General features: G+C 46.5%; 2 protein-coding genes across 3 annotated transcripts in view; one reads left to right on the top strand and one right to left on the bottom strand.

Annotated features, from left to right (window-relative positions):
* Positions 1-19934, bottom strand: part of sntg1 (syntrophin, gamma 1) — a 50864-nt gene extending 30930 nt beyond the window's left edge. The window contains exons 1-4 of one of the 2 annotated variants that reach the window (XM_061839123.1): positions 19560-19934; positions 19316-19459; positions 4273-4455; positions 1691-1740 (exon numbers count right to left, since the gene is read on the bottom strand). In XM_061839123.1, the coding sequence (XP_061695107.1) occupies positions 1691-1717 (27 nt within the window). In that variant the 5' untranslated portion in view covers positions 1718-1740; positions 4273-4455; positions 19316-19459; positions 19560-19934. Of the gene's footprint in view, positions 1-1690; positions 1741-4272; positions 4456-19315 lie in introns of both variants that reach the window. The other variant, XM_061839124.1, reaches the window with a different exon arrangement.
* Positions 19935-22141: 2207 nt separating this feature from the next.
* snai2 (snail family zinc finger 2) lies at positions 22142-25800 on the top strand. Its single transcript, XM_061840374.1, has 3 exons — positions 22142-23092; positions 23168-23710; positions 25024-25800. The coding sequence occupies exons 1-3, from the start codon at positions 23014-23016 to the stop codon at positions 25203-25205; spliced, it is 804 nt and encodes a 267-aa protein (XP_061696358.1). The 5' UTR covers positions 22142-23013; the 3' UTR covers positions 25206-25800.
* Positions 25801-26413: the final 613 nt, after the last annotated feature.

Genomic DNA, 26413 nt, shown 5'->3' with positions numbered 1-26413 from the left:
TGAACTTGAACATTAGGTGTAAGATGTCATGTGATCAATCATATCCTTAGTTTTGGCATCCTGGTCTTCATCCTCCTTTCCTGTTTGGCCTGATATGTTACACATGGATTATTTTTTGCTTGCTTTGTTGTTGTGTTCTTATGGAGAGTTTGGTATTAGTTGCTGTGAAGCCCTTTGAGACTTTTGATAATTAAGAGCTATAAAAATAAAACTCAATCCTCAGCGCTTCCCTGTAAGTTGCACCACAATGTGGTACTAAACCGAATGTGCGTTACTCAAAACCAGAATTGGGTGAATTAGGTAAAACATTGCTTAAATATTCACCAATGCTGAACTGCGGTACAGCGGGGGTTGACTGTATTCTGAAAAAAATGATGAGCTCATCTCAATTTATTCACGAAAACCTGGCCCTGTTTAGGCTGATCCCTCGCCGCAAACGCTGTACACAGAGCCATTGTCCGCCACTCGCTTTCATTTTTTTCATTTTGACACGTAAACCAACAAAGTGGGATTTAACGTGATCCAGAATGATTGTGCGAGAATAGCAAAAGCAATTACAGATGCGTGAAAATGTATTTTATTTCGTCTTTTACCATTTGAGCTCCTCCGACGTCCACCTCGCCGTCTCTCTCGACTGCTCAGAACTGTCCGTGAACCGAGAAGTAGCCATGGCGACTAATGAATTTTGGGACACGCACGAATATTGTGCTCTCTTCACCCCCCCCCCACCCCCCCACTTTCGTTTATCGTTTGTCCATGTAGGTCACAGGTGTCAAACTCAAGGCTCGGGGGCCAAATGCGGCCCAGCACATGATTTTATGTGGCCCGCGAAGGCAAATCACATGAATCAACTTCCATGATTTCCGTTCAAATCTGTACCAACATTTCAAATTGTCATATCATAAATGATGACATTGAGATATTGCAACCATTACCTTTGATTTCTGATTCTGAAACTAGGTGATCAATTAAATGTGTAAATATGGTGGCTCAATTCAAGATTTTCATGGTTTCAGTCATAATGGCCCGCTGAGACAAACCGTAACTACAATGTGGCTGTGTAGGGTATGAAGTGGTGATTTCAGCAAGGCACAGGATAGGTTGTGCAGTGTTTTAATAAAATTTGTGTTCATCTTTAGGGTTGTGTGACCACAGCATACCGCCAACATGTTATTAGGACACTTGGGAACTATGAGGGAAAAAAAATGTGTAATTTTTTATTTTTTTTTAAAGAGTTAACCGCGGATTTGAACTCTGTTGCTAACCAAAACAGCAGCCCCAAGAGAGGCCCATACAGACTTTGTCTGTCGGGGCGTGCAGATGGTCGAGGGGCGAGGGGTCCCTGTGCAATATTAAAGATGATCCCTCGCGATGTGTTATTCGTGCGGCTCAATTCTTCATGTTTCTCTGCACGTCTCCATAGCAGTCCTTTTTCATTTTGTTTTTCAACTCCACTTTCACTTGACATCAAATTGCAATGCACCGCTGACATTTTTTTTTTTTTAAATAGTATTCCAAAAATAAAGCCTTGCCACCTAATAGACGCCCACGCCACAGTCGAGTAAATAAAAGCCCTCGGCCACTGTTTGCGGGAATACGATATATATATATATACACTTCCCTGCATTAGCCACTTGTAAAAAGAAGAAAAAGGGGGGTGGGGGGCAGAGATTGATTAAATGCTACCAACCTCTTCATTTGAGGTCTTGAAATCCATGTGCTACCGCGCAGTGAGGGATTCTGCAGGGGAGAGAAACACAACGGAGTTAGAAAGCGGCTGCGGCAAAAGCCCACAGCCAATTTAAAAGTGCCTTTGTTACCGGCAACGGCGCTCACAAAGCGGGGCCTGCCGCTCGCTCCCTCAAATGTTACGTAAAAACTCTGAAACGTCTTCTTCTTCAAAAAAAAAAACACTCCAACGTTTGTATATATTTGGCGGATGGGCTGTAAATAAATAGAAAGGTGCATCCCGGCGAATTAAAATAATGTGGGAAAATTAATTATAGAGGTTCATTACACACGGACTGACCTGATTTGCTTTTCATAATATGCAGCAAAAAAAAATTCACTGTTCAATTTTTTTTTTTTTAATTACATTTAAAAAGAAAGATTTTTAGCACGGAAGTTAGGTGGACATCCATCTCCCGCTTAGTCGAGGTTGGCTTTCTCCAAAGTATTTTAGCATCAATGATGATGAATATGTGATGATACTTGAGTTTCACTTTTTGAATGGAATTGTTGAACTCAGTCCACCTTTCGGCGAAATATATTTTAATTTATTAACCCGCACCTGCATGGATTAAAGAATTTGTAGAAATGGAGTATTTTTAAAGCATAGCAGCACTTCATATAAGACGTTGCACGCCGAGTTCAATGTTGTAAATAAGTGCTGAAGCTATTTTTAAATTAAAATATTTGAAAGTATAAAGTATCCACAGGGGAGGCACGGTAAAGCGTTGGCCTCACAGTTCTAAAGTCCCGGGTTCAATCCCGGACCTGCCCGTGTGGAGTTTGCATGTTCTCCGCGTGGCTGCGTGGGTTTTTCTGGGTGGGCACTCCGGTTGGACACTCTAAATTGCCCATAGGTGTGATTGTGAGCGTGACTGTTTGTGTCTATGTGCCCTCCGATTGGCTGGCGACCAGTTCAGGGTGTACCATGCCTCCTGCCTGTTGACAGCTGGGATAGGCTCCAGGACTACCCGTGACCCTCGTGAGGATAAGCGGCAAAGAAAATGGACGGATGGATGGATGGATAGATAAAGTATCCATACGACTACAAAAAAAAAACACACAAATCTTGAAAGCCACACGTTTACTGTGGAGCACAAAATCAGGTTCAAATTATGTTTATTGCTATTAATGGCACAGAAAACGGCAGAAAACGTTTTCAGACAAATACTGTGGCTGGTGTTTCTCGATAGCAAACATAAGCCGTCTTTTCAACATAACATTTTACAGTTCCTAGCGATGGGGCAGAAAAAAACAAGATTGCCCAACGAACTAAATGCTGCTTGATCAAAATATTATTCTCAGATCAAATGTCGCAGCCTGTTCTGGTAACTTTCCATTAAACGCACGTACTTGTTTGTCGCACGTTTATCTATCCGTTCATTTACGCACAGACACACATAAAGTATCCATTCATCCATTTTCTTTGCTGCCTATCCTCACAAGGGTCACGGGAGTGCTGGAGCCAATCCCAGCTTTCATCGGGCAGGAGGCGGGGCACACCCTGAACTGCTTGCCAGCCAATCGCAGGGCACATAGAAAGAAAAATGATTTGCACAATAACACCTACGGGCAATTTAGTGTCCAATTAATGTTGCAGGTTTTTGGGATGTGGGAGGAAACCGGAGTGCCCGGAGAAATCCCACGCAGGAACTGGGAGAATATGAAAAACTCGACATAGGTGGGGCCAGGATTTGAACCAAGTCCTCAGAACTGTGAGGCCAACGCTCTAACCAGTCTTACACCGTGGCGACCACATACAGTACATATTCATCCATCCAGCCATCCATTTTCTTTGCCGCTTATGCTCATGAGGGTCGCAGGGAGAGCTGGAGCCCATCCCAGCTGTCAACGGGCAGGAGGCGGGGTACACCCTGAACTGGTTGCCAGCCAATCGCAGAGCACAAAGAGACAAACTGCCGCACTCCCAATCACACCTATGAGCAATTTAGAGTGTCCAATTAATGTGGCATGTTTTCGGGATGTGGGAGCAAACCAGAGTGCCCGGAGAAAACCCACGCAGGCACGCGGAGAATATGCAAACTCGACATAGGCGGGGCCGGGATTTGAACCACGGTCCTCTGAACTGCGAGGACAACGCTCTAACCGGCTGCAGCACCGTGCCGATCACATACTGTATATATGATTAAAAAGAAAATAGTCAGTGGAAAACGAGCACGTCTACTAATGTGTCTTGGTCCCCCCCCCCCCCCTTCTTTTGAAACTTTACTCCCCGAAATGAGGAGCGTGTAACCTCCGGAGAAAAGCAGAAAGCGCGAAGCAGCGACGAATAATTCATGACAGCAGAAGGTGAGAATAAGGTGTCCCAATAAACGTTTCAACCCCCCCCCATATATAAAAGAGTTGTTCTTTTGTACCGGCGCCATTAAAGTTCCATCGCGGCGGCATCTGAGCTGTGTCTCATTTGCGCAAACGGCCTGGCTCATTTTTAATCAGACATGACTGCCACTTGACTCAACAACCAGAACACAAAAAGCGTCTCCCGCGGGCCCCGAGGGGAGGGGGTGGAGGGGAGACACTCACTTCACCAGAAAGGCCCCCCAACTGTTTTGATGTGGAGATCAGGCCATTGAACACCCAGCTGATCCCGGATCAGAGCGGCGCCGCTGCTGCGTGGGGGCCTGTCCGCATCCCTGATGGCGGCGGCGGCGGCGTTCGGGAGGGCGTACCTCAGGGCTTCATTCCGGGCCACTTGCAGGTGAGGACCTGCGATAAGAGGCAGAAGCAGGAGAAGAGTAAATTCTCCCGAGAGGAGACGAGAGCGAGTGTCGCTGATTTAACACTTGAGAACGAAGGGGAGGGGAACGGCTGTCGGGCTACATGCGATTGTCTGCGTCAATTCCTCACACAAGAACACGAGATTTTACAATAAGCTCCATTCCGGAGAAGAACGGCTGCCTCGTAAAACCCCGTCAAAATGTAATTAGCTCGTATTATTGCGTTTTGTAAGAACAACGCGCGTCGCTTGTTAGGATCCACTGTTGGCTGCGGGCCACCTTTCTGACGCCAGCCAACATCGCCGCCACCAGAACTGCTTTACAGCGTGAAATAAAATTTTAAAAAAAACACACACACAACTGCAACAAATACAGTAGTTGGCTCCAAACTACATTTCATGCATAAATCATCCTCCCCTTGATTATTATACAGCAAGAGAAGCCTTAATAGAATTTGCAAATGTATGTCTGAGTCCCATTTGGATCGGGAGCGAGCTGAGGTGAACACGAGCTGAAATCTGAAGCGATGACCTTAACCAAGCGGTCCAGGGGCGCTTTCAAATATTAATCACGTTAAAACCCAAGTCGTGAGCTTTCTTACAGGGAGGTGACAGCTCTGCTCGTCTGCTGGAAGAGCCTCACTTGTATTTTTTGCTTTTTAATCAAAGTTTAATTAGCACTGGGCTACGCTGCAGCACGATGATTTGACTGGGTTTCGGTTCTCCGGCGGTTCTTCTGACCTGCATGCTTGGTAATATACTTGAAAAAAAATAACACGATTTTATCGCCTGCAGACCCTCAGGAATCAAGGCCGTCACCCTAACCCTACCCCAGTGGCTCCCGATCCTTTTTTTTTGCTGTGCCCCTCCTTTTTGGAGAGGAAATTATTCATAAACATTTTTCTCCTGCTCAAATTTGACATCTTGAATTTCAGTGGCTGGTGTGAGCTTGTGTGGTCCGTCGTAAAATGAGCTCCAAATCCTGTATCTGAATAACAAAAAGTATTTTTTTGTAGCCCCACGCACCCCACTGTCATAACGCCGGCCCCCTCCCCCAGGTGACGGGCCCCCCAGTTTAAAAACCACTGCTCCTCGACATAGCCAACCCAAACTGTCGACCAGAATGTCTCTCAAATCCCATTGCTGAACCCCAAAATGAACCGAAACATGATCTAATCCATCCATTTCTTTGGCGCTAATCCTCACGAGGGTCGCATGAAGTGCTGGAGCCTATCCCAGCTGTCGATGGGTCCACCCTGAATTGGTTGCCAGCCAATCGCAGGGAACATCGAGACAAACAGTCGCACTCACAATCGCACCTATGGGCAATTTCGAGTGTCCAATCAATGTTGCATGTTTTTGGTACGTGGGAGGAAACCGGAGTGGCCCGGAGAAAACCCACGCAGGCACGGGGAGAACATGCAAAAACTCCACACAGGCGTGCCCGGAATTGAATCTGGAATCTCAGAACTGTGAGGCCGACGCGTTCCATGTGATCCACCGTGCCGCCTCCATGATGTAATCGTAATCCTAAAAACAAACATAAACCGCGAAACCTAATTAAAACCAGGTAGCCCATAACCATAGCGCCAGAGACTTCGTCCCAACTCAAATCCCTAAAAACCCATCCAAACATGAACTCCACCTCAAACCAAACTCCAAGCCGTAGACCGTAACACGAGTACTGACCACCTAATCCTAGCCCTAATTCAGGCCCTAATCCCAGTCAAAAATCACAACCCTTTGCCTTACAATACCAGCCCGAACCGGTCTAACCCTAATCCAAGATTGACCACTTAACTCTTGTCCCCCAATGTTAACCCTAACCCTTTACTCGTCAATCTAGCCTTGTATTTTACCCTAAATATAATATTTATAATCGAAAAACTAATGTGCCTGGTTAATGTTCCATTTTCCTACGGCTGGGTTGACCGCCATTGTTGCGGACGAGCCGTCACTTGTCCGTCGTCATCGTGCCAGATTTTTGTCGCGGATGTGGAAATCGCGGAACCGATTTTTCCGTGTTCCAAAGATTAGACTGCGTGAAGGACAAGATATAATGGAGTTGTCGGAAAAAAAACGGCAACAAAAGTGGCAGATCTGAACGAAGCTCGCGTACACAAGGCAAATATTATTTGAAAAACTGTTCTGATGATTTTGTAAGCGGTAATCATGCATATTTCTCGGGGAAGTCTTTCAGATCCTTTGAAAGGACGTCGTCGTGGAGAGTATACCGATCGATATCTTCACAGAGTTTGATTTTCTCAAAAGGCAGAAAACGTCCGCCGCTCGCCGCTCACGCACGGGTCGGTGGACGTCGCCATGGTGATGTCGTCGGCAACGCCTGTCTTGTCTGTCGAAATGGCGGCCATGATCACGCGATTGCGACCCGGGGATAAAGAGTTAATAAATACTGCAATTGTCTGGAAACCGGTTCAGCGTGTACTGCGCCTCCCGCCCGATGACAGCTGGGATCGGCTCCAGCGCTCCCGCGAGCCTCATGAGGATAAGCGGCTCGGAAAACGGATGGGCGGAATTAAAAAAAAAAAAATACTTTGTTGTAGTCCGGCAAAAAAGATCAGGAATCGTACTACGGTACCGCAAGATGGATTCGGTCGCTCGATAACTGGATTCGATGCAACAGCATCAGCCGTAAATCCTCTTACGTTGAAGCTTTTAATGGTTTATTGATCAAAGTATTAATCATTGATTTGGTGTGGATGAATCTGGCAGCTAAATCAATGAGTTCAAGTTCCCGGTCTAGAGTACGACAATGTACACGGAGCAGAAGAGCAACCTTGATGTGTTTCAGTGTTTTTAATACACGATCAGCAGCTTGCGTGATGGCTGTGAGCAAAAGATGATGTCAAAATAAAGATTGTGTCAGAAAAATGTTTCAGAATGCAAAGGTTGAATAAACTTTCTGTTGCCTTTTGAGAGCCATCTTAGACGTGTGGGTTTTTGTTGTTGTTTTTCTCACGAGCACTCCATCAGGTATTTGCAATTCCGCCAGAGTCGCGTCGCGTCCGACTCGACCGAGAGGAGACCGGCTGAGTGTCGCCGAGTCGGTACGCGGGACGCGTCCGCGGCGCGATGATGAACGGCCGCCGCTCGCCGTCGGCGCCAGAAAATTAAGTTTTACAAGAAAACGGAATGCCGGCTTCGCTTCCAGTGCGTTCTACTTCCTGGAACGATCTGTGAGGTCTCCCAAAGAGAGCGCTTACGGTATTATGCCGGTATTACGCCGTTGGTTTACTGGGTCATCGTTGAAGGCCGACATCATGTACTGCACACGCCCAATTTTGGAGAGCTGCAAAAACTACACAGCATAATTATGTTGATAAATATCAACGCTATGAGTGCTTGGATGCGGTCGGTGATCAAGTACTTGTCTGTACTGAGATTATTTCGCTTTTTAGACGTAGTTCGTGCAATCGTCGGACAATCGACCTGCCGCAACTGTTTCTCCGACGCTCGGCTCGATCGTTCGCTCGAGATGAAGACGGAGCCTCTCGCCGCGATTTCAGACCTTCGAGAGCATTTCTCAAAAGAGGCGCGTCCCGAAGCCCCCGCGTCGGCCTCTGAGTGATGAGCGGAGCGGTAAATTAGCGCACTCATTTATAAGCCGAGCGCTTGGCCTATGCACGTCCTCTGCCGGGAGATATCAACTTGTCACAAGGTGAGGACACTCCGAGTCAGCAGTTTTCCCAAAGGACCGACGTCTTTTTTTTTTTTTTTTTTTTTTTTGCTTTGTTGGTTTCGTTCCAGGACGCTAGTGAAGCCATTTAGCATGATCCGAAATGTCCTCATTCATCTTTCTGTGGCCATTTTATTTGCAGCATCTCTTTTGACTTCATCCCCATTGGTCGGCCCTCGAGAGGAAGCGACGCCAATCACGTTGCGGAACTCGTCGTGGGAATCCGAGATGCTAACTCGCAAGGGCAGCATCGTTTTATTTCACAGTTCATAACATGAAATTTCAGCTAGTTAGAGCGTAATAGTTGTTATGTATCTGAAATCATCATAATCTTATAATGTGTAATCAGAACACAGCAGCTTTTGTTTGATCATGTTAAACGGAGTACCGTAATTTCCGACCTATAAACCACGACTTTTTTCACACGCTTTCAACCCTGCGGTTTATGCGGCGATGCGGCCAATTTGTGCATTTTCTTTTTTCTAACGGCCGCAAGGGGGCACTCGAGCGGAAAATGTAAGAGTGAGACCAGATATATGTGCCGAGGAAGTGACTTTTACCGGTCCGGCCCTGTTAGCGCTGCGCTAGCGTGTTACTGCCGTGTCTCAGTGATTTTTACCAGTTTTTTTTTTTAACCGACCCTGTTAGCGTGGTGCTAGCGTCAGCGCGGCGGGGGTAGTTTTAGCGTTGGCGTGGCGGCGTTAGCATGGGGGCGCTAGCGTTAAACTCTCTGTGTACCGTCTTTCTTTGTAAATAACTCATGTTTCAATGCTGATTTCAATGTGGGCACTTGCGGGTTTTACACGTCTGCCGCCATTGTATGTAGCTAATGATACATTTACAAATTTTTTAAAACATTTTTAAAAATGTAATCCAAATTAAAAAAATAAATAAATGATATTTAAAAAAATTCTAAAAAATATAATAAATACATGAAAAATAAATAAATAAATGGGAAATTTATAGATCCTTTACAAATGTACTGGGTGAGGCTTATAACCAGGTGCACTCCGTAGGCCGGGAATTACGGTACTTTAAATATTTAATGATATCTTATCAAAAAACAAGCAAAAGTGGCCATGTTTTTTTTCTAATGGTCGCCATGTCTACCTTCGTATAGCAAGATGTGAACGAATCGTGACATTTTGATATTTTTGTCCGACACCTTAATGTTCGCCGTACTCTCGGAAGCGTCTGATAACTGTGACAGATGACGGTCCGTCGCTAACCGGATTGGGCGTCTTAATCGCGTTATCAGACACAAATGAGCACAAAGCCTCGTAATGTGCCACTAAATAGATTCCTAATTACTCCAACTGCGCCTGTGCAAACGGATCCTGAGCGTAAATACGTGCGGCGAGACCGAGCAGCCGGGACGTGGGAAACGGGCCCAGGAAGCGGCGGCGCTCGTGCGAGTGGAGTGCTTGAAAAGAACTGAAAAGCCCGAAGGCGCCACAGAAAAAAAGAGCGGCGGGACGCAGCTGCTCCGCTACACGGCTGCAAAACGCACAAGCCTTCAACCGTCCCTCGATCGGCCCGCCAATTATTTATGAAGTCAAACGGCGCGAGGAGCTAGCCGACTGATCTCGGGCCGCGCGTGGAGCTAAATGTACGTTTGGTTGAGGATTCGGGCGCCACGCGCGGACTTGGACTTTTTCTTCCGCTTACACGAAGAGTTAAAGAGCTCAAATGTATATCAATGAACGGCTCTGACTTTTCATTCCCGGCAGAACCATTTTAATTCATCCATATTTCAAAATGCGGCATGAATACTTAATCCTGATTTGGAAATGAGATGAGATGCGGTGGGAGCTTTCAAGACGAAACCTCCTGAGATCGTACCATTCCGAAGTTGGCCATACTTTTAAGGAAGAATGAGGCTCTCGACTTCCAGTCCAAATATATTTGGCTTTTTCTTTGGCTTTTGTTTGCAGCATTTATACCCAAAGAAGAGTTAGGGTTCGGGTTAATTAGCTAGTTTGTAAGGGTTAACCCCAGATCTAACCCGAATCCCGAGCAAGTAATCCAAACATAGAGTCACTGATGGTGTAGTGTTACACACGCCTGCTTTTGGTGCGGGCAGCGTGGGATCGATTCCCGCTCAGTGATGCTGTCGATATCTGCCTTGCGACTGGCTGGCGACCACTTCATGGTGTAGTCCGCCTTGTCGCCCGAAGCTCGCTGGCTTTCCCGGAACCTTCGTGAGGATAAGTGGCTCGGATAATGACATGACATGACGTCATCCAAACATGAACACTACCTCAAACCAGAATACAAGATGTAGACCAGGGGTCACCAACATGGTGCCCGTGGGCAAATGGTAGCCCGCGAGGACCATTTAAGGCGGCCACGAGGTATGTTCTAAAAATAACATGGGCCACAAATTGTTATTATTATTTGTGCTTTAAGTTCTGAATCTGACTTGCTTACGTGAATTAAAATTTTAAAATACCTGTAATATCATTTACCACAATGAATTAAAACAAAACTATTTTATGTCCGCGTAATGAACGGAGTCGGAAGTTTGCCGCAAACAGGTCACGTCGCCCTTCATACGATCGATGCTCACAAAGTAGCCCTCAGCCTCAACTCAGGACATAATCCCACACAATTAACCCTTTAGAACCGGGGGTGCCCAGACATTTTTTTTTTTTTTGGACCCCGATATGTACTTTTCAAGCAGCCAGCCTCTCGCTATGTTATACTTTCATTTTGCATTGGATTCTTTTAGATTAAGATTAGACTATGCACCCACCCCCCACCCCCCCCACACACACACAAAAAAAATGAAAAGAAACGAGTATTTTACGATCTAGGCGAATCAGTACCTAAATATTCAATTAATTTGAAGTTTTATAGGGCATATAAAAGCGCTGACAAGCCGTTTTCGGCCATATTCACTGATCCTCCACACAGAGATCACGTCACACTTGACCAGTTACGACGATGCCGGCGGACCCCCGGGGGCAGAGGGGCAGAGGGGCGCCGTCTGCTGCGCGCCGGGGCCAGCGCGTCAAGGTCCTGAGACGCGACATTGAACAAGCACCGGTGCCGCGGTCCAATGCTGGAAAAGATTAATAACCAGCAAGGATGATATCTTTTTTTTTTTTTTTTTTTGCAGCTTGACGGGTTCTAAAAATATTCAACGTTCTGTGATGTAAAGTTGCTCAACAGAACAGATCCTCGCGTTAGAGGCCCACTAATGCTCCATGTGTCAAAATAGGTACCGTACATGAAGCTACTCCTAAAAATGAATATGTGATATTCCAATTCACTTCATTATTATATGATTTCCTGCCGAAGAAGACAAAACACGATTCACTCCAATTGTGATGCGAAACAGTTGGCGGCAATTAATATACGACACAATTGGAGATACGATTTGAGATACGATTTTATACCCTCCAAATACGATACAATACAAGTCCTTCCGAAATAAAATATGTAACAATCCAATTAGAACACTACATAATATAGTCCCATTAAATATAACTTTGGTTCAACCAATTACGGAAGAGTGTGATACAATTTAGCCCAATCAAGATAGAAAACGATTCCCTCCAATTGGGCTACCGAACGATTCTATCAAACTAAAGATATGATCTGATTTAATTAAGATATGATCAAATTCAATTTTATGCCTATATGATATAATTCTCTTGTGACGATGTGATATACAAATTGGCTCGTATTTACGATGCAAAACATTCTAATTAACTCCGATTAGGAGTCGATACGATCCACTCCAACCAAGATGTGATGGGTTAAGATCGTATTGTATTATAATTCATAGGAATAATATTTAGAGTGGATGGCCACATACTCTTGTCTGGCATTTGTGGCGTACTGTTATTTTTCCTAATTAATAAATGTAATTATTTTTCCACATTCAGTTTGGGGGTCCACGCGACTCCAACTCTGATGTTACACAAGTCACTCCGTTCGAAATGCAATAAAACGGGCGTCAAACTCGTTTTTCTCACGTTGTTCCAGTTTCCCTCAGTGGGCCATTATGACTGTGAAACAAAAAGATTTCGTCATCTCATCATATTTACATCATCAATTTACGAACTAGTTTTGGAGTCAGAAATCAAGGGTAATGTGTTTTTCAACTATTCACGTTTGGTAACACAAAAATGCTTATAAAATGTCAACTTTATCATTTATGATATATGACCAGATGAATCAGATCAAATAATCGGAATCATGGAAATTGACACTCTAGATTTGGCTTCGCGGGCCACATAAAATCATGTGGTGGGCCAGATCTGGCCCACGGGCCTTGGGTTTGACACCCGTACAATAAAACATCATTCACTTCACTTAAGAAGTCCATCCATTTTCTTCATTGCTTATCCTCACGAGGGTCACGGGGTGTGCTGGAGCCGATCACAGCTGTCAAAGTTAAAGTTTAATTTGTCATTTTTCATGCTTTTCAGAGTGAAGACAGTGTTATCCATCCATTTTCTTTGCCGCTTATCCTCACGAGGGTCACAGGGAGTGCTGGGACCTATCCCAACTGTCAACGGGCAGGAGGCGGGGTACACCCTGAACTGGTCGCCAGCCAATCGCAGGGCCCGTCGAGACAAGCAGCCGCAGTCACAACCACACCTTGGGGCAATTTAGATTGTCCAATTAATGTTGCATGTTTTGGGGAGGTGGGAGGAAACCGAAGTGCCCGGAGAAAAGCCACGCAGGCACGGCGGAGAACGTGCAAACTCCACACAGGCAGGTCCAGTAATTGAACCTAGGACCTCAGAACTGCTAGGACAACCCTTTCCAGCTGATCCAGCGTGCCGCCGCGATGAGATTTACTCCAATTGAAAATACTGCAAATTACAATCTGATAGAAAAATGAATCCCAAATGTAGCCAAACTTTCTTTGTTTCTGTGATGCGCCCCGTTTGAAACGACGCACGGCAAATGTATCTGAAATGAGATCTGTGACTTTTTTTTTTTTTTTCAAAACCGGGCCTTCACAAGGCAAACAATTATGATGATGCATTGAAGCATATCTGACAATTCCCCCCCCCCCCCCCCACACACACACACACACACACATCCCTAATATGCGTATCCGACGCGGAGCGTAAACGAGCCTTTCATCAAACAACGCTTTCGCTCAACAGGCCGCACACAAGCCGTGTTCCGCCATCATAAGCAGAAGTGCAATCTGGGTTAATTGCTGCTCGGGGCTATTTGACTCCTCGCAGGTTGAGTAAATTGACAAAGTTCCAAGGCGGGCGAGCGGTTAGCACAATTTGCAGCGCACGAGTCTCACTTTGCTTCGGGACCGGAGGTGCTAGCGGGCGGCGTTGCTTTAGCCAAAACGCTCTCGACTCTTGGCCTTCATCGCACGCGAGAGCAAGTGATCGTCTCGGCGGAAATGGCGGAATCAATCTTTACTGGGCGGGGAGAGGCGTGGTCGAGCTAGGCAAAAGCGGCATGTATAGAGCTCGTGCACGTGACGTCACCGTTTTCACGGCGCCATATTGCAGGTCAAACAGAGCTCGTCGACATTGTGGGAGACATTGAACCGGAGGAGAATATTCACAATACCCGAAAACCTAGTCGTGCTGTTGGTTGTCACGACAGACGAGACAAATATTATTCAAAGAGATCGTTCTATGGAACACCAGATGAAAAGACCAGAAAATATCGATGGATTTTGGAAATTAGATGTGAATGAGGGTGCCCAACCAAAATCCAAACACGCCTGTGTAGCGATCACTTCACTTCAGGTAGGAATTATTCTTCTCAATCTCAAATTACCAAAAAGTATTTATAATGCCAAGTTGGCTCATTTGAGTACAATGCGTATTTTTTAAAAAATAAAATAAACCATCTGTCGCACCAGAGAGGTTTATGGAGGTTAACGTGTGGCCGCAATCGCTTCCGTGTACGTTCCGTGGGGAATGACTCCGTCCTCTTTTTTTTTTTCCAATCATAGTTACTTAATGCGAGGTCGTGTAAAACCAGGGGTCATTTATTTAAATATTGGTCTTTGTATTGAATACTAGCTGAAAAGATCGATGGATTCCGGCAAAGGTTAACGTGTGGCCGAACACGCTTCTGCGTTCACGAGCCGTCAAAACTGTCGCCATGAGGGATTTATTCTTGATGAGAACAGAGCCAGCAACAAAGTATTCGTATGCGTCCGGACTTTTATACGCTTTCAAACTTTTCCGTGTAAATCTCGACGACTTCCTCATCAGATCCTCGTGTCTCTCCGATTGTCCACGACAAGCGGAAGCGAATTAACAGTCCAATTTCTTATCTGCGAAAACATCGACTTTGGCATTAAATACGGGTCCTCTATGCCGAATTTATCACATTTTTCCACATACAGTTGTTAATTTCCTCTGGGCGTCGTGCTACAAGACATATTTCCGTGTCGTCTCCAACCGAATTAGCATTGAGCGGTGCTTAGCTTGACCGGCAATATGGCGACGTAAACAAAAACCACGTGATTTTATGACGTAGGTGCACTAATTTGAGTCTTTTCTCCCCCCTCACTCAAAGTCACCAAAAGCCCGATGATTAGACGTTTCCAAAAGATTATCCTGAGCTTGGCGGCACGATGGACGGCTGGTTAGCGCATCTACCTCACAGTTCTGACCAGTGAGGTTGAAATCCAGCCCCGCGTGGGTTGTCTCCGGGTAACCTGGTTTCAAACCCACATCCCAAAAACATTCACGGTAGGTTAATGAAAGACTCCAAATTGGCGGCGGGTGATAACGTGAGCGTGATCGGTTGTTTGTTTACATGCGCGCCGCGATCGGCTGGCGAACATTTCGTGCGGTGCGCTGGCGCTCACTCGAAGCTAGCGGGGACCCGTGTGAGGATCAGCAATCCAGAAAATGGATGAATGGACGGATTATCCTTTTGGTGTGTTAAGAGATATTTTTGCTCCCTGATCTGCTTGGAAAGGGAAGCAAATAGTGAGTCGATATTTACAGTCTATACAGAATATCGTATAACATTTTACGTAAAGCATTGTATACACATATTGTTAATCAAGCCTAATTTGAGCATTTTCCCTCACTTTTGAGCTAAATGAGCAACAATTGTTTATTGTCGCTAAAAGCTCATCCAAGCAATAATCTTGTGCTGTTGTGCTGTGTTGAAAGTGATTCTTGATTTCGACGCTTTTTAAAAAAAAAAAAAAAAAAAAGGTCAGTGATGACATTCGGAAATGTTAATATTAATCTTGATACCACTCCAAAGATTTGATGGAGGAACTTTGAGTACGCACACAGACGAGAAGAGTTGTGAAAACAATCTCGTGTGGGAAGTCGCTCACATTTTAAAACGTTCCCGAGGGAACCCCGATTAGCAAGAAAACTGCCCGTAAATGACGGATCTTCATGAAATGGTTGCAATTGCCTGAAGATGCCACAAGATGGTGGCAAACACGATGGTTGACTCAATAAAGCTCCTCAACTTCAATATACAGTAAAGCCTCGGTTCTCGAACGTCCCCGTTTTCGAACAAATCGGTTTTCCAATGAAAATTTCAAGATTTTTTTGCTTCTGTTTTCGAACGAAAACCGGTACTCGAACGCCCCCGACAAAGCACGGAAATGACATATTGCGCGCGGCCAGACCAGCTGACCCACGACGCGCTTTGTTGTGAATTCCCACGCTGGCGAAAAAACCCGGAAATAACATAACGCGCGCGGCGCAAGCAGCTGACCCGCCCGCGACGTGTTTTGTTATTGTCAATTCGAACACCCCCCGAAAAAAAAAAAAAAACGGAAATGACGTAACACGCACTGCAAAACCAGCGCACTTTTGTTATTCCGTATAACGCTGCGTTTCTTTTTCCATTCATTGTAATGGGAAACATCGATTTGGTTTTCGAACAGATCACTTCTCGAACGGTTTTCTGGAACGGATTGTGGTGGAAAACCGAGACATCGCTGTAGTTCATTAGCACCAAAACGACAGTATTGTTTTCTTTAAATTACGCTCCTCAACTCACTTAAGCGTAGTTCCTCTGCGCCAAACCATAACAACATCACACACCAATCCAATTGTAAATGTAAACGCGCTCAATATTTACAATAGCAAATCCTTGTGTGTATTTTTCCTCATTTTGTGTATTCACAGATATTTAAAAAAAAAAAAAAAATCAGTTGAGAAATTTTTGAAAAAACTGTTTTTCAGTATGAATATGTATAATCCATCTCTTAATTGCTTCCCGCGTTGCTGTCGCACACTCCCAAAGCAGCGTTCGCACTCGCACGCCGGGGCGCATGCAGATGAGGCCGCCGTCTTGACCGGGGGGTCGGCACTTCCGCTTCATTAGCGGTCGCCCGCTTCTAAGGCGGGTTAATTGGCCTTCCCGATCGCGTGACTTTTGCGGCCGCGGGACCACCGACAGTCGCGCGTGTCGTCGCCGATTCTCGGACGTGCGGTGACCTGTTATAAAACCCGCCAGGACATTTTTCTCTCGCCGGGGGGCTCTGAGGTTCGATGGCGATGAAGACGTCCAGCGGTGCAACCGCCCGACTGCTCTCGAGCTCACTCTGCCGCGGTGACTCTCATGTTGTTTTGGTTCTTGGCGAAGGAGGCTTTGTCCCCCTCCTTCATGCTACGATGGAAGCTAATGTGGACCCCCGGGATCTTCACTTGGCTCGGAGGTTTCTGTTTGTACTATTTGCACCACCGTGTTTATTCATTATTCACCTTACCGGGATATTCAGAACAGATCTAACGTCCAACTTTCGAGAGATCAGTTTCCGGAAGACCCGAAAAAGGTCCGTTAAAGTGCAGTTGGTTACATTTGCGCCATAATCGGGAAGCTGTTCCCGGTCCTGAGAGGAGTCCTCGGTTTACGACAACAGAATTTGAGGTGACGAGCAGCCCCGGTGGACCAGCTGGTAAAGCATAGGCCTGACAGTTCTGAGAAACCGGGTACGAGCCCGGCCCCGGCTGCGTAGGTTTTCTCCTGGCACTGCGGTTTCCTCCAACATCACAAAAACATGCCACATTAATTGGACACTAAATTGCCGCTAGGTGCGGCTGTTTGTCTCCATGTGCCCTGCGATTGGCTGGCAACCAGATCAGGGTGTGCCCCGCCTCCTGCTCGTTGACAGCTGGGATAGGCTCCATCACTCCTGCAACCCTTGTGAGAATAAGTAGCTAAGAAAATGGATGGATGGATAGTTGCACTGCTGGAAACGCCTCACCAACAAGCATGCAGTTAATCCTTTGGTGCTCACTGAACTGAGGTCTTGCAAAGAAGACCAATTTTCGACTGCGATGTTATGCATAACGGGAGTCCGTCTTGTTGTATAAGCGTCCAATACTTCCCGAAAAAGCCAAAGAAAAAGCAGCAACAAGAACTTTAATTTCCCCCATAAGAAATCATGAAAATCCAAATGATTCGTTATCAGGGCCACACCCAAAAAGCCACAAGAAAGAAAAAGTTCAACCCGTCAACCTAATACTTTCCTACCATCAAGTGACACCTCGTACCGTGTGCTAACGTCTCACTCGGTACCGTCAAGTACGGCGGCGTTGTTTTGAATTTTTTGCGCAACTGATCAAAGAGAGCACCCGCAGGCAGTCGAAATACTGAGAACATGCAAACTCCACACAGACGGGTCCGGGATTGAACCAGTACCTCAGAACTGTGAGGCCAGCACTTGACCAGTTGACCCACCGTGCTACTGTTCAACTATTTCTATCTATAATTTTCTATGGGAAAAATTGTTCCAGATTGTGAGCAAACGTAAGGACCAACGATCTCGAGCAAATCTCCTTAGAACTCCCGTTGATGGTGGTTTCTTTTGGTATGTTTGACCCTGGAACTCAATATCTCCATTTTAATTACTCCCCACGGGAAACATTTCATTATTTCCCATTTCATCCGTGACATGAAAATTAATCTATCGATCTATTTGCAGAAATTTGGGGGGAGCGGGGCTTCTATCTTCTGTTATTTGCTGAAAAACTAGCATGCGAGCGCAGGGCATAGCCAAGTGTGATGTAGAAATATTGCTTTGGCGCCATCTTGTGTCACCTCGGCGCCAAGGGATTGCGTCGAAGAGAACGGACAAGATTCCTTTAGTCAGGCCTTAGCTCTGTCTAATAGAAAAGTAGGCTTTGCCGCCGGCCTGTGGCGTTTTAAGGCAGATATAAATCAACTGCTAGGAATGTGCAACAACCCATAAGTGATGCGTACCCTTGCCGCTCCCCGTGACGCCGCCGGACCACCTATCCCACTTGTATCTCTAAGCCGATTAACGTAGACGGGAATTTTAACGAGCCGCGGGGGTCCGGGGGGGGTGGGGGGGGGTTAGCGGCGGAGGCAACGAGAGAGATTATCGATTAGGGGAGCGGGAAAAGATAAAGTGCGGTGGAGCTCTTTTGTCGAGTCGGTCATTGATCACGGTGGTCTGAGGGGGGAACTTTGTGACACTCTCCTCGTCCCAATTAGCCTCAGATTCGCACAGCTTGACGCGCCGGGAGGATCGGCTTCATTTTCCACTTGTCCAAAGCGCTTTTTGATTGAGAAGAGAGGGAGAATGGTGGGTGGTGGGGGCGGTTAATAGCACGTTTTGGGGGAATCTCAAGTGCATCACCCTGATTGCTCCTGACCTATGACCCCCTCCCCCCAAACACCACCACCAACACACACACACACACTGCTAAAGCTCAGCTCCCCAAGGGAACAGGTTGATAATATATATATATATATTTTTTTCTTTTTTTTTTTTAAAGGAATATAGATTTGCAACTCTCCCAAGGGCGTCTTAAGAGACAAACCCCCCCTAGCCCGATCACTGACAAGCCTCGATCCCGGATCCCTCGCACCGGGCTGGACGCAACAGCAATCATGTGACGCACCGCAGATTTGAGCGGCTCTGGACCCCACACCTAAACTCGCTCCTGCGGGAGAGCCCGAACGTGGCTTTGCGGGCATTCCGAGCACAAACAGCCCACATAACGCGCAACACACAAGCGACGAAATGTGAAGTGAAGTCACACCTACGGTGTACGGATGATGCGCTTCATTATCCGCCTAACAGGGGGAGCGCGCTTCCCACTCGAGTGCATCATCAAGGCAAGTGTGTGATGATTGATTACGGTCTGATATAATAATCCCCAATGGTGAATTAAAAAAAAACAAAAAAACGGTCTTACCTGATAGACCAGGTGCTGACGTCCAGCGAGGCTGCTTTTTCTCTGGTAATCAACGCATGCAACGGGTGTTCCGGAGCATCTCAGCCGAGCCACAATGCATCCCTTGTGGCAGCATCGCCCACATCCCGCTCCGCTCGCCTCAGCCTCCGAACACAACGGAAGAGATGGAAGATGGGAGCGGCGGAGGAAGGAGGCCGGGAACCCGCACGCCGGATCCGATCTCACTGCAACTCCGCCGGCTTACAGGCGCTCCGAGGGCTCGCTGTCCGTCGACATCTCCCCCTCGCCACCTCCCTCGCGCCGCTCGCGCCGCCAGCAGGCGACTCAAGCCGGGGGTCGGCGACTCAGCCTCCGTCCGCTCGCGCGCTCGTCTCGGCCCGCGCCGGTCCACGCTCGATCGGGACGGCGTGACGCGCCTGGATCCACTTTTTTCCTCACCCCCCCCCCTCCCCCCTCCTTTCTCCCTTCTTGCTGTAATCCTGTGCAGTTTGGGGACGCTTGGCGCTCGTCCCGCATCGCAGGCGCACTGAAGACGCGCAAAGATCTCGGCGCACGCACACAGACGCCGGCAGTGCGCACTCTGCGGTTCGGTGTGTGCGAAAGAGGGTGCGTGCATGCAAAATCTATCTATCTATCTATCTATCTATCTATCTATCTATCTATCTATCTATCTATCTATCTATCTATCTATCTATCTATCTATCTATCTATCTATCTATCTATCTATCTATCTATCTATCTATCTATCTATCTATCTCTCTCTCTATCTCTCTATCTATCTATCCATCTATCTATCTATGTTCAGAAGTGTTTTATTTAGAGTTTTTAGCAATGTAACTGGCTTTCAACCCTTGTCTAACAAAGTATTGACTACATAAGATACACACACGCATATATATATATATATATATATATATATATATATATATATATATATATATACACACACACACACATATATCTGTGTGGATACAGATAGATAGATAGATAGATAGATAGATAGATAGATAGATAGATAGATAGATAGATAGATAGATAGATAGATAGATAGATAGATAGATAGATAGATAGATAGATAGATAGATAGATAGATAGATAGATAGATAGATAGATAGAGCAAGTACAATGATTGAATTATCACTCGAATGCAATTGACTATATTTTGACACGTACATGCGCATATACATGGTCAAGTGCACTTTGGACTTTCATGCCGATTATTCGATTTCTATTGTGCAAGGTGGTGCTGTTATCAATCACTGCCGAGAGGAGCAATCGAATGAACTGTGTAACATCTATCCATCCATTTTCTTTGCCACTTATCCTCACAATGGTCGCAGGGAGTGCTGGAGCCTATCCCAGCTGTCGAAGGGCAGTCGGCGGGGTACACCCTGAGGTGGTTGCCAGCCAATCGCAGGGCACATGTAGACAAACAACAGTCGCACTCACAATTACACCTAAGGGCAATTTAGAGTGTGTAATTAATGTTGCATGTTTTTGGTATGTGGGAGGAAACCGGAGAAAACCCACGCGGGTACGGGGAGAACATGCAACACAGGCAGGGTCAGGATCGGACCCGGGTCCTCAGAACTGTGAGGCCAACGCTTTACCAGCTGAACCCACCGTGCCGCCAATTGTATAATATTTAGGTTGCAAAAAAAGAAGAACACTGAAGTGCGCTATGGTCGTTTTGATACTTTGTCAAATATTTTGAGACATTCACTTTGTTTCTTTCTTTACGTCGTCTTTACTTTACTTTACTTGAGGAACAAGCGCGTCGATTGTCTGACACGATTCACACGACCATGAGCGAGCGTGCAGTGGATGAGTTTGTGGCTTATTTGCAGATGTTACGTTTATTTCTATTGTGCAAGATTTCGATGATGACGAGAAGCGACGGCCTGACCTACACGAATAAATGTGCGTGTGTGGTCGCAGTGGAATATTTTGCCACTTTGTGGATCATTTCTAGTCCAAGTGATGATTTCTATTGTGCAAGGTGACAGCTCGTAGTCGTGCGCAAATCCACTCCAGCAGTCTCCATTGGAAATGCAGCGTTAGACGCCAAGGACGAGGCCTCCTCTGTTGTGATGTGTCAAAACAAGCGGCTGCACTTTTGAGCGTTCCGAGTATGACATGCGCTCCGCGGCTCGTCGCTCGTCGTCCTCAGAACGACTGCCGGCGTCGCTCTGAATGCGGAAAGCGCATCGAGAGCTTTTTCAATCGGAGGCAAAACGATGGATGGTATCGATTCGGAGGCTTTCCTCTCAGCGGAGGCCCAACGTTATTGCACACCGACCACCTTCACCTTCGCTTCAGTCGTCCGCGCTTTAGGCAAAACTATTTGTGATGTGCAATTATGGTGCAAAGATTCCAGATAAGGTCCACAATGGGCTTAACGTGGCCCGGACGTGGGGGCGGGGGCGGGGGGGGGGGCTTTGCCTATCTGCTGACGATCTGGCTTCTCCACATCAGCACAGCTCAGCTTTTTATTATTTCATCTTCTTCTTTTTTTTTTTTTTTTTTTTACCCTATGATATTCTGCCTCTTCACCAGCTCAGATGTTGTTCAAACGCCTCCCCCCCCAAAAAAAAGTTGAACACAAGGGGGCGTCGACCGCCAACTTTGCTCCACTTTAATGTTCACTTCCAGCAAGCAGAGTGGAGGGAGGGGGCGGGGGACTAATATCATTATCATGTCTGACCTTGAAGGGGGAAGACGGGGTGCAATTTTTTGATTTCTTTTTCCAACATTTGCATTTCAAGGAGCAAACGGCTTATTGGGATTGGTGGCTGGGAGACGGGGGGCGGGGGGCGGGAGGGGGATTGCTGCACATTTTGTGTCATGTTGACATCATTTGGGGAGCTAAAACTTCAGAACATTTCTAGGGGCTTGCATTTCAGTTAAGTCCATTGGAACGGTGACAAAACTTGAGCGGCGTTTTGCACGTATTTCTATTTTTGCAAAACGTCATCCAAGTACTTGTAAGCCTACTTTTACTCAAGAACAGTACAATGAAGGACTGAGTACACGGCATTTGAACACAGACTCACTTTGCTGTGAGTGTACACAAATCCACTGGAAGGAATTTGGTGCACATACTCTTTACTTGGACTTGAGTAAAGCAATGTAGTCGTACTGAGAAAGTAATTGTACTTTTGTGTACAGTGCAAGCAAATGTAATGTTACTTTTACTCGAGTACATATGAGAAAACGCAAATAACTGTGATTCATTAGCTTCGTTTTACAGCTGATTATACATTTTAGTCAAGTATCCAAGTGTTTTTTTTTTTTTTTTTTTTTGTTTTTGGCTTGTGCACCCCCCACTCGCCAACTTTATTGACAACAAAAAAGTTGCACCTGTTTTGACTCGGCTGGCCCCGCCCACAGCTTGATGAGGAGTGCCACGCCCCTCGCACGTGCTCGCCTTCTAATTGGCGGGGAGGCTGCACGCTATGCAAACGAGCAATCGAGGCCCCGCCCTCGCACCTGATCTCGGGACTATTTTACCGCAGTTTAGCGCAAGTCTGCATTGCGCGCGCCGGCCTCCAACATGACTCTCCTCAGCTGGACTTGAGCAAGAAGGATTTCCGTCTTTTTTTTTTTTTTTTTTTTTTTTTTTCCCTTTCCTTTCTTCTTCCAATCGTCCACTTCTCACTTGTCTAAGAAGGGGAAGAGAAGCAGAAGTTGCGTTCAAAATGCCGCGCTCGTTTCTGGTCAAGAAGCACATCAACTCCGCCAAGAAGCCCAACTACAGCGAGCTGGAGAGTCCAACAGGTGGGGGGGAAAGTTTGCGCGGAACGTCTTGGAAAAGTGCCCAACTTTTTGCTGACTTGTCCTCTTCCGTTTCAGTGCTCCTCATGCCGCACTTGTACAAGGGCCTCCCGCTGCCCGTCATCCCCCAGCCGGAGTTCCTGAGCCCGGCCGCCTACAGCCCCATCACGGTGTGGACCACCAGCAGCCTTCCGCTGTCCCCGCTGCAGCCCGGGGACCTGTCCCCGTTGTCCGGATACCCTTCGTCGCTCTCGTCGTCGTCGTCCTCCTCCTCCTCTTCTTCTTCTTCTTCCAAGGACCACAGCGGATCCGAAAGCCCCCGCAGCGACGAGGAGGAGCCCGGCGGCCCGCCGCCCCAGCACGACGCCGACAAGTTCCGGTGCGTCCAGTGCGCCAAGTCCTACTCGACCTACTCCGGACTCGTCAAGCACAAGCAGCTGCACTGCGACGCGCTGCAGGCCCGCAAGTGCTTCACGTGCAAATACTGCGAGAAGGAGTACGTGAGCCTGGGCGCGCTCAAGATGCACATCAGGACTCACACGTTGCCGTGCGTGTGCAAAATCTGCGGCAAAGCCTTCTCCAGGCCCTGGCTGCTGCAGGGACACATCAGGACGCACACCGGTGAGTTGCGCCTCCCGCAACGCGAGCACGAACCACAGACTCGGAGAGTTCTACTGGTCTGGTGTTCTATAGGCAAGCCGAGTTGTTAGAAAACCTTCCAAATTGACGTTTACTTGATCCCGCGCACCCCTTTCGACATCCAGTTGTAGGTGATTTTTTTTTTTTTTTTTCCCGCATACTCTTCTATAGTCCTAAAAGGCATTAAATTACAGTTTTTAAGAACAAATGAAGGACCTGCCCCTCCTTGAACACCCCAACTGAGTCGGCGCACCCCCCTCCTCCCCCACTCACTCATCTATATCCAATGAATGCACGACAGTACTAACAAGCACGTTTCCTTTCCGAATCTGTGATCCCCGTGGAGTCTGTGCACCCCCTTTTCCACCCACCTCAACCATTTTGTAGTCTCTGAAGGCTTGTGACTTAAACTCGTTTCACTTTTGTTTTCATTGGTGCACCCCCCCCCCCCCGCACCATATGCAGCCAATAAACTCATGTTTGAGGTGACAATCCACATTTTTGAGTGGCTGGCGCACCAACCCCCCCCCCCCTCTTTTTTTTTTTTTTTTTTTTTTTTTTTTCCCCAGCGCAGGCACACTTGGTGCACACCACTTCTATAGCACAGACACCTGTTTGCACCCAGTGAAGTGATTTTACATTAAATCAGTTTTTTTCAATTTTGACTATTGTTTTGAGCCGCAGCCCAATTCAGCCTCCTGAGTTGGTGCGCACCTGTGTAAAATCTAATTACAAGCAATGTGTTTTTAAAATTACGTTTCCCATTAGTATGAGTATTCTCTCCCTCCAAGCCACGTGCGCTCGCCCAGTCCAATGTCAAGAGTGTCAGAGTTAAAGTTAGACATTGATTCCAAAACTGTCACATAATTTGAGGAAAAAATGTACAATATTACAGAATAAAGTCTGGATTTTATGGAGGGGAACAAAAGTTAATTGTACATGAATACATGCACAAAAACTTCTAGGGGACTTATATTTAACCATTAATCACTTTGAAAAATAATCATGTCATTAATATATGAGGCTGGCACGCACCAGATTTTGTGAATCCCTGTTCAATGCCTACTTGCTAGTCCAAAACTCAAAAAGTCGTCATACTATTACGACGAAAAAAAATCGCCATCAAAATTCTAACCCGGATGCTGAGCTGCGTTTAAAAAAAAAAAAATATATATATATATATATATTTGGTTTTGTTTATCCAGTTGCATAAAGTGCCCACACACAACCCCCACCCCGAAATGCGTCACAGCGTGTCCTAACGTGATCTCCTGTTGTGTCACTTCCCCCGACAGGCGAGAAGCCCTTCTCGTGCCCCCACTGCAAGCGGGCGTTCGCCGACCGCTCCAACCTCAGGGCTCACCTGCAGACCCACTCGGATGTGAAAAAGTACCAATGCAAGAACTGCTCCAAGACCTTCTCGCGGATGTCGCTGCTGCACAAGCACGAGGAATCCGCTTGCTGCGTACCGCACTGAACGCTGGGGGGGTGGCGGACACACATACACGCTCGGATTTGTTTGTTTGCTTTGAAAGCAAATTTCCAAGCCGAGGAGAGTCGTCAGGGACTGTTTTTGCCCGAACAAGTGGTTCATTTCATAGGTTTTTTTTTTTTCATTATTTTGCAATAACTTCCTGTTTCAGCCCCTCTGTACTCACACTACCTGTGCTATTCATGCACTTTTTTTTTTTTTTTTTTTTTTTTTTGCATGTCTACGACATGTCCTGTGCCTTCACTTTAACTCGGACGCATCAAGTTTAAAGGACATGATGGGAATACTGAAGCCATTGTCACTTCGGGAATTTTTTTTTTTTTTTTTTTGCACAGACCTTCCAAACAGATTGCCAGCACTCACGTTGGGGTCGTTTTCTTCTCCCCTTTTTAAAGTGCCTCAGTTTTTACTCCAGCAATAATATGTAATTTTTGCATTTTTATATATTTTTTTTATACTACATTGAATGTAAGCATGACTGCGATGATTGTATATTAGAACTGCAATGCAGGTTTGGTTTTCATACTCTCCTGACACTTTGGGAAATAAAAGTCTCATGGCATTTTTGGGTTTTTTTTTTTTAAATATAAATAGAAGTTGGCCACAATCCTGTGTATTTTTCTGATATTTAATCCCAGTGTGGGGGGGGGGGATGGGGATCAGCTCCCAAAATCAAGCCTGAACCCATTTCCCTGACCCCGGCTCACATCAAACCGTGTTGAAATGTAACACGTACGCGTGATGTTGATCGGCACGCACTCGTTAGAGCCTTTGAGGCCACTCGACGCCTTTTTGGGCCTGCCTGCGTTCGGCGTTTTCCACTCCGACGCAAACAAAATCTGTAAAGTCCAACAAAGTTTGTTCTTTTGACAGGAAGTAACAGGAGTTGAATTAGTCCGTTCCGGAGTCAAACTGTTACCGTCGTAATTTCTTATTGAGCGTTTGAGGAGTAATGACTGTCATACATCCAGTTTCTTGCTGCTTATCCTCACGACGGTCCGGGAGGGCTGGGGCGGGGTACACCCTGAACTGGTTGCCCACCAATCGGAGGGCACATCGAGACAAACAGCCGCACTCACAATCACACCTATGGGCAATTTACTGTCCAATTAATGTAGCATGTTTTGGGGATGTGGGAGGAAACTGGAGTGCCCGGAGAAAACCCACGCAGGCACGGGGAGAACGTTGCAAAC

The sequence above is a fragment of the Syngnathoides biaculeatus genome, chromosome 13 (genome assembly GCF_019802595.1).
Source record: "Syngnathoides biaculeatus isolate LvHL_M chromosome 13, ASM1980259v1, whole genome shotgun sequence".
NCBI classification, from domain to species: Eukaryota; Metazoa; Chordata; class Actinopteri; order Syngnathiformes; family Syngnathidae; genus Syngnathoides; species Syngnathoides biaculeatus.
Note: the sequence above shows the minus strand (reverse complement) of the source record. Positions and strands in the feature narration are given on the sequence as shown.